A 15,206-nucleotide genomic window follows, 5' to 3' on the forward strand; every position below is an offset into this window, starting at 1 on the left:
GTGGTGCAAGGCGAAGAAGGTGGAGGGTGGGGGTAACTGGGTGGCAGGCACTGAGGGGGGCACTTCATGTGATGAGCACTGGGTGTTATTCTGTATGTTGGCAAATAGAACACCAATAAAAAATAAATTTATTATTAAAAAAATTGACAGTGTTCTAAACAGTATGGTACTGGCATAAATACAAATACTGGCATATATACAAATGGAATAGATTGGAGAGCCCAGTAATACACCATCACATATATGGTCAAATGACTTTCTACAGGGGTTCCAAAATCATCCAATAGGGAAAGGGAGTTTTTTTCAAAAAGTAGTTTTCGAAAAACTAGATATTCACGTTTAGAATGAAGGCAGACCCCTAACTTTACTATCTACAAAATAAACTCAAAATGAATCAAAGACCTAAGTATAAGAGCTAAAAGTATAAAACGTTTAGAAGAAAATATAAATTAAAAAGACAGCTTCAGGGGGGATCCCTGGGTGGCGCAGCAGTTTAGCGCCTGCCTTTGGCCCGGGGCGCGATCCTGGAGACCCGGGATCGAATCCCACATCGGGCTCCTGGTGCATGGAGCCTGCTTCTCCCTCTGCCTGTGTCTCTGCCTCTCTCTCTCTCTCTCTCTCTCTCTCTCTCTCTGTGACTATCATAAAAACAAAAAAAAAAGACAGCTTCAGGACATTATCTTAGGCAATAATTTCTTGAATATGACACAAAAAAATCCCAGGCTACAGAGAAATAAATTAATTAATTAAACTACCTTAAAATTAAAAACTTTTATGCATCAAAGGCCACAATCAAAAGAATGAAAATGCAACTCATGGAATTCCTACAACTAAATATCAAAAAACGACTTGAATAAACATCTCAAAAAATATATATACGACAGAGAAAGAGCACATGAAAAAAAATACCAAACATCACTAAGCAAACTCAGGGTTCATAAGAATACAAAAATGGTGCAACCACTGTGAAAGGCAGTATGACAATCATCAGAAAGTAAAAACAAACAAACAAACAAACAAAAACAAAAACAAAAAAAACACCAACCGACCTAGCATTTCCACTTCTGGGTATATGCCAAAAGCATTGAAAGTGGGCACCAGAAGAGATCTGTGTACACTCACGTCCATGTCAGCATTAGTCATGATAGTCAAAATGTGTAAGCAACCCAAGTGTCCATCAACATAGGAATAAACAAACTGTGCTATACATACAATAGAGTTGTATTTGGTATTGAAAAGGAAGGTATTTAGGATCCATGCTACAACACAGATAAACTTTTATGACATATAAACCATTTAATGGTTTTATGAACCATTAGCTCTTCATGTCTGAGGGCTTGTCACTTTCACATTAATTCTTCTTGATTCTCAGGTTCCTCCACTTATAGACTAAACCGGGACATCACCTCTTACTGGTTTATAGCACGTTCTAGTCTTTAGACTCAAAATGGGACGTAGACTTTGCAGTTCAGTTTTGTGGCATGTGTACAACGAAATATTCAGCATTGAAAAGGAAGGAGTTTCTGACCCATGCTACACACAGATAAATTTTGATGACAGATTAATTGGAATAATTTATCTATTTTTAATGAACTTATATTTTATTCAGTTTTATATTTACAGAAAAATTGTGGAAATGATACACAGTTCCCATATACTCTGCTCTCAGTTTCCCCAGTTACCATCCTAAATAACATGGCACATTTTCACAAATATGAACATACTAGTTTTAACTAACATCTGTCTTTATTCATTTACTTTGTTTTTAATCAATGCCATTTTTCTTTGCCATAATCTCAGCCAGCATACCTCATTGCATTCAGTTGTCATGTCTTCTTCTGCACCTCTAGACATAACGGTTTCTCCTAATGTTCTTTTCTTTCTTTATTTCAGGTATGATTACATACATCACTATAAGTCTCAGGTATATAGTATGATTCAACAATTCTATAGCTTACCCAGTGCCCATTACAATAAGTGTAGTCTTAACCTTTCTTGAGTTTTAAAATATTTATTTATTTATTTATTTATTTATTTATTTATTTATTTATGAGTGTGTGTGTGTGTGCAATCAGAGGGAAAGGCATAGGGAGAGAGAGAGGGTGCAGAGAAGCAGACTCCAATCTTATTGTAGAGCACTACTCGGGCTGGATCCCAGTACCTTGAGATCATGCCAAAACAAGAGTGGGAGGTTTACCCAACAGAGCAATCTGGGGTCCCCTTACTTTTTTTTTTTTGTTTGTTTTTGATGAACTTGACAGTTTTGAGGAGAACTATTCTGACATTTTGTAAAACCTTCACATGGAGTTTGTCTGGTACTGTACTCAGGATTAGACTTGGGTTGTGGGTTATGGGACAAAGGTTACTGAGACAAAGTGCCATTTGCATCACATCATACCAGTAGGTACATACTTTCAGTGTGACTCATCACCACTGCTTTTAGCCTGATCACCTGGCTAAGGTGGTGTTGCTAGATTTCTCCTCTGTAGGTTTACTCCCCCTTCCTCATCCCAAAATGTGACTTTTGGAAGGAACTTAACTTGGGTAGAGCCCACAAATAAGAGATTGAGAGTTATCCTATAACCCTTTGAGAGGAACCTACAAAATCATTAGAAATTCTTTTTTTTTAAAGATTTTATTTATTTATTCATGACACACACACACACACAGATAGAGAGAGAGAGGCAGAGACATAGGCAGAGGGACAAGCAGGCTCCATACTGGGAGCCTGACATGGGACTCGATCCCAGGTCTCCAGGATCACACCCAGGGCTGAAGGCGACACTAAACTGCTTAGCCACCAGGGCTGCCCAGAAATTCTTTTTAATGTGAGATTTGTCTATTGCCTCTGATTTATTAGTTATTTATTTAAGTGGTCATATCAATAACAACTTGTGGATTTTTTAAACAATGAGGTACATTTCAATTTAGTGTCATTGATTGTGTTACTCAATATATTTTTCCAGTTTTTGGCACTGGGCAGTGGGAGGGATTTCCATTGGCTCTTGTGTCCCTTTGTAATATTCTCCTTACAGTGTGAATGACTGTGCATGTGTGTGAATGTGTTAGCATCCTTACCTTCTAGCATTACAAGATACTCCAATTCATCTTGTACATTCCCTGCCCAAAACTTAGAATCAGCCATTTCTTTTTTTTTATCTTTTGAAACAGCCATTTTTTTAAGAAGTATTAATTCATTTTTTTGAATAATGATATCAGATATCAAGTCCAGGACTCTAGATTACTATGTAATCACAGGTTTTTCATTCTATTCAAAAGATATTATTTATGACCCTATTAAACACCCTTAATTACAAGAAGAGATCACCTTTTTCCAATAATCTATTAATATATATTGAACTTTAAGTTCTTTAACACACCTAGTTCATGTGCTATAATTAAAAGAGAAGGGACACTTTAGGGAATGACTTTCCCCAGACTCCTATATTATGCATCATTCCTGTTTAAATGCTGCTGCAGGAAAGGCAAAAGAGAAGCATTTCCCAGTAAAAATTCCATGTGAGAGTTGATTTCAGAAGGTGTGGGATGAAATCAAGACCAACTTTATCTTTGGCATGCAGGCAAGAACCTGAGCCTCAGTGACAGCAAAGAGCTCAGACAGAATTTTAGAACACTTTTTTTTTGTTGTTTTTTAATTCTCATGTGAGTGAGAAATTCTTTTCTTTCTTGAGAAGAAAAGAGGATGACTGAACATCCTAACCTTTGGATAAGCTCTTATCAAAACTGGTAAGATTTGTGTTGGGGATTAACTTGTATTTAATACTCAGAGAAAATTTATCTGATCAATGCTACAGTGCACACCTAACACGTTTTTATGTATTAAATTTGTGGAAAGATAGAAAGTTTAGAGAATTTTCTAGAAGTGTTTTACAATCTAATGTGAGAAGTTGAAATAAAAGAAATGGACAGCAGCTCCTGGTGGAGAGATAATCAAATAGAAATAATACCTATTTGAGTGTCCCAGAAAATACTCCACGGAGATGATGATTTTACTTTGGATGAAGTAGGAGCCTTTTTCAGTGGTAACTGAGTATTGAATAGGACCAAAGATATTGGGTTGTATCAATAGTAAATTCTCTTAAATATTTCATTCATTTTATGAATACTTATTATTAATATGTACTTCTTTCTAGATGCTTAAAATCAGCAGTGAACAGATAAAAATTACTTTCTTTATTTTGCTTCTTTCATGTATGCCACTCTTCTATTATTATGTGAACTATACAAATGTCTCGAACTATAATTCTATCAAGTAGATAGGTAGATAGGTAGATAGGTAGTAGATAGGTAGTCCACCTATTGATCTATATAGATGATAGATCAATAGGTGGACTGATAGAACGATAGATAGATAATGCTTTTATAATACTTAATTGTTAGATACCATGAACAAGATTTCATTCCTCTTTGCTGGATTTGGACAAAGAACGTATTTGCCATCTCTTGAAACTACAGTGGAACCTGTAGTGAATGGCAGTGTTGTTGGGGCATGAGGTGGTAGAGTCCCTGAGTCCAGATTTGGCTCTACAGCTGACTCACCCACCTTCTCAAACACTTAAACTTTCATGTGGCCCTGGAGATCTTGCTTTTCCCGCAGCCCATGTCAGAAGACAGTTTGTATGAACTAGTATTATGCCAAGGAGATTAATAAACAATCTACAAAGATTAGGTTTTTAAAGCTTTATTTTTAATGCAGCATGACTATGGCATATTTGAACTCCCAAATGAAATATATTATGGAGAAGGTCATCCTCCTAACTTCTATTCCAAAAATGCAACATATAAATAAATGAATATATATACATATACATTGATATGTATGTATACAATTTACTATTATATCTAATAATTTAATGCAATAATGTATAATTTTAAAAGAACAAGGTTTTAGGGGTTCCAAGTGGCTCTCTTGGTTAAACATCTGCTTATGCCCCAGATATGATCTCAGGGTCCAGGGATCGAACACTGTATCAAACTCCCTTCTCAGGAGAAAGGCTAAACTTCATCCCTCAGCTCCTCCCTCCACTGCAGTCATGTTTACTCTCTCTCATTCTCTGTCAGTGATTTCTCAAAAAAAGTAATAATTTTTAAAATTAAAAAAAAAGTAAAATGTTTTATGATAGGCACTGAGGGGGACACTTGACGGTATGAGCACTGGGTATTACACTGTATGTTGGCATATCGAACTCCAATGAAAAAAAATATACAAAAAAAAGAAACTGAATTTAGAACTGTAAAAATAGAAATTATTAAGAATTATTAACAGTGAAAAAAAGAATTAGTAACAGTGAAATAAACTCAGTCGAGGTAACAGATTAAAAAATATGTTTCACAATGGACTGACCAATTGACTGAATATTCACTGCTAAAATATTGATGGTTTATCTCTTGTCCTCTCTGCCTCTCTCTTTCTTTCTTTTAGGTTTCATTAAGGAAAACACTATCAAATGTTTCTACATGATACTTGAATGTTCAGAATATTTATTGTAAGATACTTTATTACTAACCTACTATGTTGTAGTAGTGTGAAAGTGCATTATGTAAATCATGATGAATTTTCCCTATTTTGTAGACTTGTATCCAAATAGGTCCTTGCTAGAAACTGAAAAAACACATTCAGCTCAGAAAGATGCCGTCTTCTATCGAATCCTCTAAATTAATGTTTATTATGCCTGAATAATCAGGTCTCTATAGTTATTGATATATTTCTTGTTTCCTAAGCAACCAAGTTAATAAGTTGTGAATAAATATAGTGGTTTCCACTTTATTCAGGAGAAAACAACATGAATGGTGGATAATACACTGGTAGTGGCACTTCAATGATCAAACATATGGATTAAACCTCCAAATATGGAGTGTTCATTTCACAGAATGCTTCCTTGCAGATTAATTATTTCTAACCTGCATTTTCTCCACTTTGCCTGAAATAATGCAGCAAAATAACAGTACTACTGAGTTCATACTGTTAGGATTGACCCAAGATCCTATGAAAAAGAAAACGGTATTTGTAATATTTTTCATTTTTTATTTGGGAACTGTGGTTGGGAATTTGCTTATTATTGTGACCATCAAGTCCAGTCGGACACTTGGGAGCCCCATGTACTATTTCTTATTTTATTTGTCCCTTGCTGATTCCTGCTTGTCAACTTCCACAGCCCCCAGACTAATTGTGGATTCACTCTCTGCAAAAAATATCATAACTTACAATGAATGCATGACTCAAGTCTTTGCACTGCATTTCTTTGGTTGCATGGAGGTTTTTGTCCTCCTCCTCATGGCCTTTGACCGGTATGTGGCCATCTGTAAGCCCTTACATTACCCAACCATCATGAGCCGGCGGGTTTGCACCATCCTAATTGTTCTGGCATGGATTGGATCTTTTATCCATTCTACAGCCCAGATTATCCTGGCTTTGAGATTGCCCTTCTGTGGACCCAATTTGATTGATCATTACTGCTGTGATTTGCAGCCCTTGCTGAAACTTGCTTGCATTGACACTTATAAGATCAACCTACTGTTGGTTTCTAATAGTGGTGCCATTTGCTCAAGCAGTTTTGTGATTCTGATGATCTCCTACATTGTCATCTTGCATTCCCTGCGAAACCACAGTGCAGAAGGGAGGAAAAAAGCTCTCTCTACTTGCACTTCTCACATCATCGTAGTAGTCTTATGCTTTGGTCCCTGTATATTCACATATACACGCCCCCCAACCACTTACCCCATGGACAAGATGATGGCCGTGTTTTATACTATTGGGACACCGCTTGTCAACCCACTCATCTACACACTGAGGAATGCAGAAGTGAAAAATGCCATGAGAAAGCTATGGCATATCAAAATTACCTCAGAAAGCAGAAGATGAATTGAGGACTTTGGTTGATTACTTAATCTGTACAGATATCAAATATGATACTGTGTATCCTGATTTACCCAACACACTCAAATATATCACACCAGAGATCCTTACTTTTTTTGGTACTTCTGCCCTTAAACTAGTAGCTTCCCTTATATTGCCAGTCTGGTTCTTTCTTTTATTGAGAGCTCACTTCTGATGTTGCTGATTGGGAAATACTGCTCAAAACTCTGTCTACACTCTGGTATATTAATAAGAAAGATATTTATACAACACAACTATTCAAAAATGATCATCCATAAATAATAATTTTATGACTTGTAATTACCTGTATAGCACATTTCAAATAAGGTATCCTACTGTCTTTTCAACACATTCAGAGCATTGGGACTTTTTTTTGGGGGGGGCATTAGAAATTCTTTACATTATATCATTAGTTTGCTTTATATTTTTATTTTTTTTAATTTTTTTTAGATTTTATTTATTTATTCATGAGAGACAGAGAGAGAGGCAAGACACAGGTAGAGCGCAAAGCAGGCTCTATGCAGGGAGCCTGATTGGGACTCGATCCTGGGACTCCAGGATCATGCCCTGGGCCTAAGGCAGGCACTAAACCACTGAGCCACCCAGGGATTCCCCCATTAGTTTATCTTTATAAAGTTCCATACAAGTGAACCAAAGGCCTCAAGGTGTGTATGTGTGTATATATAGATATATATTTTTTTCTTATTGTTTCTTTTGGCTATTAACATATTTGACACATTATGTAAAGGATTTTTGAAGTGTTTTATTACAAAGATCTTGAGATATTCAGCTAATTTGTGTGATTGTTATATATCAAGAGAATTCTTAAGTCAAAGAGGGAAGGAGGCAAAATAATCTAGGCTGGCAAGACTAAATAAGAATTTAAAATGCACCATAGATAAAACATATTTTCTGAGATCGAAGTACAGAAAGGTAAAACCTAGTTTTAAGGAAAAAATGACCATGATGGCAGAGGAGTAGGAGCCTCAATTCACCTGGCCCCACCAACTTCCAAAAGTTACAGAAGATAACTTCAAACTATCCTGAAAACCTACGAATCTGACTTGAGATTTAAAGAGAGAACAGCCTGTACCCTACAGAGAGAAAGGTTTTGGCTTCTAACAAGGTAGGAAGGTGGAGAAAAATAAAAAAGAATCAAGTGGGGGAGGGGCCCCACCAGGAGTCGGACTAAGGGGGCAGCGGGAGCCTCAGGGACAGGAAAGCCCCGCCCCGGAGAAGGGGGAACTTAAAAATTTTGCACGGGATGGAAAGGCGCTTAGCAGAGAACTGGTGCAAGATCGTGGAGCCGCCAGTCTCCCGGAGTCACAGAGGAAGTGCGCCCAGGGGAGAGCGCCCCACACACCATTGGCCAAGCATGATACAGGGCTGGAGCACGCCCGGTGGGGCCTCGGGAGCAACTCAGGCAGCGGCTCCACGTGAGGGGGCTGTGCCCTGCTGCCTTCACCGCCAGGGAGCAGGGAGCGAGATTCCAGCAGCACAGGCCCAGGATCCCAGGGCACCAGGGGGCAGAGGCCAGGATCCTGCGGCTCCCCCAGGACAGGCAGAGGTGGGGAGAACACTGGACAGCAAGGATGCTCCTGCTGCAGGGTGCCCTGAGCTGTACAGGTCAGCGCCCCCCGACCCCCTGGAGCATCCAGGCCCCTGCGGACTGGGACCTGTGGGAGTTACTGCGGGAGCTGACACCAGGGCTGGAGAGCTGGCCGACACCAGTGGGGTTGCTCCTCCTGGTGTCACCCTGTGCCTGGGAGGGGCGGGGCCGTCAGGGGACTAGGGCCTCACAGGATAAACAGCTCCCACTGAGCCTGGAACCCAGTGGTAGGGAGGGCAGCTCTCTAGGTACACACACCTGAGAAGCAGCACAACAGGCCTCTCCCCCAGAAGACCACCTGGAAGGACAGGGGAAGAGCAAATTCTTGACTGAGCAGCGCTGGAAAGCTCCAGGAGAAGTCGAGGGATTTACAGTATATAGAACTAGAGGGCACCCCTCCTTTTGTTTTTTTCCTTTTTCAAGTTCCACTTGTTTTTATATCAGACTGTAAATTTCCAGGTTTTTTTTTTCACTTTTCTGACCTTAGTTACAATATTTTACCATTTTTTTCTTCCTTTTTCACTTTCATATTTCTACAATTATAGTTTTTCGATACATTTTCCACTTCTAGATTCCCTTCAACATACTCAACTTAATTTTAGAAGATATATAAGATATGTTATTGTTTTGTTTTGTGTTTTTTGTTTCCTCTGCCTCATTTGTTCTACAATGGCAGAAGTTAATACCTTCTAAACATGACCAGCATGCCCTCAGAACCAAGTGGTATACAGCACTGGTTCATTCTGTGAGATTCTTCATTCCCATTCTCCCCCCTCTTTATATCTCATTTATGCTTTGGTGATCAATGTTGGGGCTTTCTACAAGCATTTCTGGTTTATATAAATTTGGGACTGAGCATCTTCTAAAATACAAAACTTAATATACTCAGAACCAAGACGATCACACTGTAGGACCTGTCAGGTAGACTACATTCTCCCTCCACTACAATATCATCACCACCACCATCTCCCAGTCCCCCCCACCCCGGTTTAATTCCTCTTCCTTTTTTCCTCTTCTTTTTTCTTCTTCTTCTTTGTGATCCTTGGCCTTTTATTTTTTACTACTTTGCTTTTTTTTTTAGATTCTATTTATTTATTCATGACAGATACAGAGAGGAGAGAGGCAGAGACACAGGCAGAGGAAGATACAGGCTCCATGCAGGGAGCCAGATGTGGGACTTGATCCCGGGTCTCCAGGATCACACCCAGGGGTGAAGGTGGCTCTAAACCACTGTGCTACCAGGGCTGCCCTACTACTTTGTTTTAAAATTTGTTTGTCACTTTAGTGGTCCTTTGTATTATTACTTTCTGGTCTATGTCTTCTGGTCTTTGACATTGGAAGAATCATTTAGGGTTAAATTTACTTAGGTTGTGCTTGGTATTCTTGACTCAGACCATTCATACAGCCACTCTGCACTGAGCAAAATGACTAGAAGAAAGAACTCCCCACAAAAGAAAGAATCAGAAATAGTGCTCTCTACCATAGGGTTACAAAATTTGGATTACAATTAAATGTCAGAAAGCCATTTCAGAAACAAAATTATAAAGTTACTAGTGGCTCTGGTGTTGTGCGCGGTGCGACAACACGATCAGGGTCCTGAGAATAAGGGGATGACAAAAATAAAAGTAAAGAGATGGGGACAGAAAGGACACAGTGGATGATGTCCAAGCAGTGCCAGCTTTTTCAAGGTTTTACAACATTCTACAGCATGAGCTAAACAAAGCCAAGATGGTGTTTATTTTTTAGCAGGGTTGGGAAACCCTCCAAAGTTCCCTTTTCTCAGCATGCAAGACAGACTCATGGTTCCAGAAGACCTTGGTAAATAGATAAGCTTGTTGCTCCAGATGTGCATACTTCAAAGGAATATTAGGTATGGTAAACAGACCAGCAAGGACAGACAGACCCTTATTTACATTTATGACCAGGTCAGAATAAGTTGTATCTACTGTGTTATGTGGGCGATCACATACAAGCGAGCCCTGAGAACCATTGCTCAAGCCCTTTCTCAAGCGTCTACCAACTATTCACCCTTTAGGCTCCTGAACCTTTTGAGTGAATGAGGGACGCAAGTACGGGCCTGGTTTGGTTCAGTTACTCCAGCTAGTTCGTGGTCGCCCACACTCTGGAAAAAGCATTAGGATTCAAGAGACTTCATGACTGCAGAGTTTAGATCTAATCAGGCTGAAATTAATCAATTAAATGAGATGCAATCCAAACTGGTAACAATGAGGGTTAATGAGGTGGAATAAATTGCATGACATAGAAGACAAGTTGATGGAAGGAAGGAAGCTGAGGAAAAAAGAGAAAAACAATAAAAGACCATCAGGAAAGGTTAAGGGAAATAAATGATAGCCCCAGAATAAAAATCTACATATATTTGGGGTTCCAGAGAGTGCCAAGAGGGCTAGAGGGCCAGAAAAGAATTTGAACAAATCATAGCTGAGAACTTCCCTAACTTGGGGAGGGAAACAGATGTTCAGAACAGGAGAGAGAGAGGTCCCCCCCTAAAATCCATAAAAACCATTCAACACCTCAACATTTAATAGTGAAACTTAGAAATTCCAAAGATAAAGAGAAAATCTATCTTTAAAGAAGAAAGAGGGAAGAGATGTCTAAATTATATGGGGAGAAATATTAGATTAACAGCAGACCTCTCTACAGAGACCTGGCAGGCCAGAAAGGGCTGGCAGCTTATATTCAGGGTCCTAAATGAGAAGAACCTGCAACCAAGAATACTTTATCCAGCAAGGCTCTCATTCAGAATAAAAAGAGAGATAAAGAGCTTCCAAGATAGGCAGAAACTGAAAGAATATGTGACCACCAAACCAGCTATGCACGAAATAGGAAGGGGGACCCTGTAAAAGAAAGTGGAAACACAAAGAAATAATCAACAAAAACAGGGAATGAATAGATATTATTATGACACTAAATTCATATCTTTCAATAGTAACTCTGAACGTGAAGGGATAAATGATCCTATCACAAAGATGCAAGGTTTTAGACTGGATAAAAAAGTAAGACCCATTTATTTGCTGTCTACAAGAACTCATTTTAGACAGAAGGACACCTACAGCCTGAAAAGGGAAAGGTTGGAGAAACATTTACCATTCAAATGTTCCCTAAAAGAAAGCTGGGGTAGCAATCCTCATATCAGATAAATTAAAGTTTATCCCAATGACTGGAGTAAGAGATGAAGAGGGACACTATATCATACTTAAAGGCTCTATCCAACAAGAGGACCTAACAATCACGAATATTTATGCCCCTAATGTGGGAGCTGCCAAGTAAGGCAATCAATAACCAAAATAAAGACATACTTAGCTGGTAATACACTAGTGGTAGGAGACTTCAACACGGCACTCTGCAAATGACAGATCTTCTAGTTACAACATCTCCAAAGAAACAAGAACTTTAAATGATACACTGAACCAGATCGATTTCACCGATATATACAGAACTTTTAATCTGAATGCAACTGAATACCCATTCTTCTCAAGTGTACATGGAACTTTCTCCAGAATTGACCACATACTGCATCACAAATCAGGTCTCAACTGATACCAAAATATTGGGATTGTCCCCTGAATATTTTCAGACCATAATGCTTTGAAACCAGAACTAAATCACAAAAGAAATTTGGAAGAAATTCAAATACATGGAGTTTAAGACCATCCTGCTAAAAGATGAAAGTGTCAACCAGGAAACTAGAGAAGAATTTAAAAGATTCATGGAAACTAATGAGAATGAAGATACCACCATTCAAAATCACTGGGATACAGCAAAGGCGGTCCTAAGAGGGAAATACATCGCAATTGAGGCATATCTCAAAAAAATGGAAAAAATTCAAATACACAAACTAACCACACACATAAAGGAACTGGAGAAAGAACAGCAAATAAAACCTACACCAAGCAGAAGAAGAGAGTTAATAAAGATTCGAGAAGAACTCAATGAAACAGAGTTCAGAAGAATTATAGAACAGTTCAACAAAACCAGGAGTTGGTTCTTTAAAAGAATTAATAAGATAGATAAACCATTACCAGCATTATAAAAACAAAAGAGAAAAGACTCTAATTAATAAAATTATTAATGAAAACGGAGAGGTCACAACCAATACCAAGGAAATACAAATGATTTTATTTTATTATTTTATTTTTTTTAAATTTATTTATTTATGATAGTCACAGAGAGAGAGAGAGGCAGAGACACAGGCAGAGGGAGAAGCAGGCTCCATGCACCGGGAGCCCGACGTGGGATTCGATCCCAGGTCTCCAGGATCGCGCCCTGGGCCAAAGGCAGGCGCCAAACCGCTGCGCCACCCAGGGATCCCTACAAATGATTTTAAAATATATTATGAGCAGCTCTACATCAATAAATTAGGCAATCTAGAAGAAATAGATGCATTTCTGGAAAACCACAAATTACCAAAACTGGAAAGGGAAGAAACAGAAAACCTTAACAAGCCAATAACCAAAGAGGAAATTGAATCAGTCATCAAAAACCTCCCAAGGCATAAAAGTGCAGGGCTAGGTGGCTTCCCAGGGGAATTCTATCAACATTTAAAGAAGAAACAATACCTATTCTACTAAAGCTGTTCCAAAAGATAGAAAGGGATGGATTACTTCCAAACTCGTTCTATGAGGCCAGCATCTCCTTAATTCCAAAATCAGACAAAGACCCTACCAAAAAGGAGAATTATAGACCAATATCCCTGGTGAACACAAATGCAAAAATTCTCAGCAAGATACTAGCCAATAGAATCCAACAGTACATTAAGAAGATTATTCACCAAGACCAAGTGGGATTTATCCCTGGGATGGAAGGTGGTTCAACACTAGTAAAATAATCAACATGATAGGTCATATCAACAAGAGGAAACAAGAACCTTATGATCCTCTCAAAGGATGCAGAAAAAGCATTTGACAAAACACAGTATCCATTTCTGATCAAAACTCTGCAGAGTGTTGGGATAAAGGGAATATTCCGCAGCATCTTAACAGCCATCTATGAAAAGCCCACAGCAAATACCATTCTCAATGGAGAAACACTGAGCGCCTTTCACCTAAGATCAGGAACACTACAGGGATGTCCACTCTCAGCACTGCTATTCAACATAGTACTAGAAGTCCTAGCCTCAGCAATCAGACAACAAAAAGAAATAAAAGGCATTCAAATTGGCAAAGAAGTAGTCAAACTCTCCTTCTTCACAGATGACATGACTCTGTACATACAAAACCCAAAAGACTCCACCCCAAGATTGCTAGAACCCATACAGCAATTAGGCCTGTGGCAGGATACAAAATCAATGCCCAGAAGTCAGTGGCATTTCTATACACTAGCAATGAGACTGAAGAAAGAGAAATTAAGGAGTCCATCCCATTTACAATTGCACCCAAAAGCATAAGATACCTAGGAATAAACCTAATCAAAGAGGTAAAGGATCTATACCCTAAGAACACTTTTCAGAACACTTCTGAAAGAAAGAAAGAAATTGAGGAAGACACAAAGAGATGGAAAAATATCCCGTGCACATGTGTTGGAAGAATTAATATTGTGAAAATGTCAGTGCTACCCAGGGCAATTTATACGTTCAGTGGAATCCCTATCAAAATACCATGGACTTTCTTCAGAGAGTTGGAACAAATAATCTTAAGATTTGTGTGGAATCAGAAAAGAGCCCCAAATAGCCAGGGGAATATTGAAAAAGAAAACCAGAGCTGGGAGCATCACAATACTGGATTTCAAGTTGTACTACAAAGCTGTGATCATCCAGAGAGTGGGGTTCTGGCACACACACAGACACATCAATGGAACAGAATAGAGAATCCAGAAATGGGCCCTCAACTCTATGGATAACTAATATTCGACAAAGCAGAAAAGACTATCCAATGGAAAAAGGACAGTCTCTTCAATAAATGGTGCTGCGAAAATTGGATAGCCACGTGCAGAAGAATGAAATTGGACCATTGTCTTTCACCATACACAAAGATAAACTCAAAATGGATGAAAGATCTAATAGTGAGACAAGATTCCATCAAAATCCTAGAGAAGAATACAGGCAACACCCTTTTTGAACTCAGCCACAGTAACTTCTTGCAAGATATGTCCACGAAGGCAAAAGAAACAAAAGCAAAAATGAACTATTGGGACTTCATCAAGATAAGAAGCTTTTGCACAGCAAAGGATACAGTCAACAAAACTAAAAGACAACCTACAGAATGAGAGAAGATATTTGCAAATGATGTATCAGATAAAGGGCTAGTTTCCAAGATCTATAAAGAACTTCTTAAACTCAACACCAAAGAAACAAACAATCCAATCATGAAATGGGAAAAGACATGAACAGAAATTTCACAGAGGAAGACATAGATAGACATGGCCAACACGCACATGAGAAAATGCTCTGCATCACTTGCCATCAGGGAAATACAAATCTAAACCCCAATGAGATACCACCTCACACCAGTGAGAATGGGGGAAATTAACAAGGCAGGAAACCACAAATGTTGGAGAGGATGCGGAGAAAAGGGAACCCTCTTACACTGTTGGTGGGAATGTAAAATGTTGCAGCCAATCTGGAAAACTGTGTGGAGGTTCCTCAAAGAGTTAAAAATAGAGGTACCCTAGGACCCAGCAATTGCACTGCTGGGGATTTACCCCAAAGACACAGATGCTGTGAAAGGGCAGGACACCTCCACC

At 38.8% G+C, this 15,206-nt stretch overlaps 1 protein-coding gene across 1 annotated transcript; it reads left to right on the forward strand.

Annotated features, from left to right (window-relative positions):
• Positions 1 to 5,950: 5,950 nt before the first annotated feature.
• On the forward strand, positions 5,951 to 6,883 carry LOC140613367 (olfactory receptor 4C11-like). Its single transcript, XM_072791898.1, has one exon. It carries the CDS (start codon positions 5,951 to 5,953, stop codon positions 6,881 to 6,883), a length of 933 nt encoding a protein of 310 aa, XP_072647999.1.
• Positions 6,884 to 15,206: the final 8,323 nt, after the last annotated feature.

The sequence above is a fragment of the Canis lupus genome, chromosome 21 (assembly GCF_048164855.1).
Source record: "Canis lupus baileyi chromosome 21, mCanLup2.hap1, whole genome shotgun sequence".
Classification (NCBI taxonomy): Eukaryota; Metazoa; Chordata; class Mammalia; order Carnivora; family Canidae; genus Canis; species Canis lupus.

Coding starts and splice junctions, on each gene's coding strand:
- LOC140613367 (XM_072791898.1), top strand. CDS start 5,951: ATGCAGCAAAATAACAGTACTACTGAGTTCATACTGTTAGGATTGACC.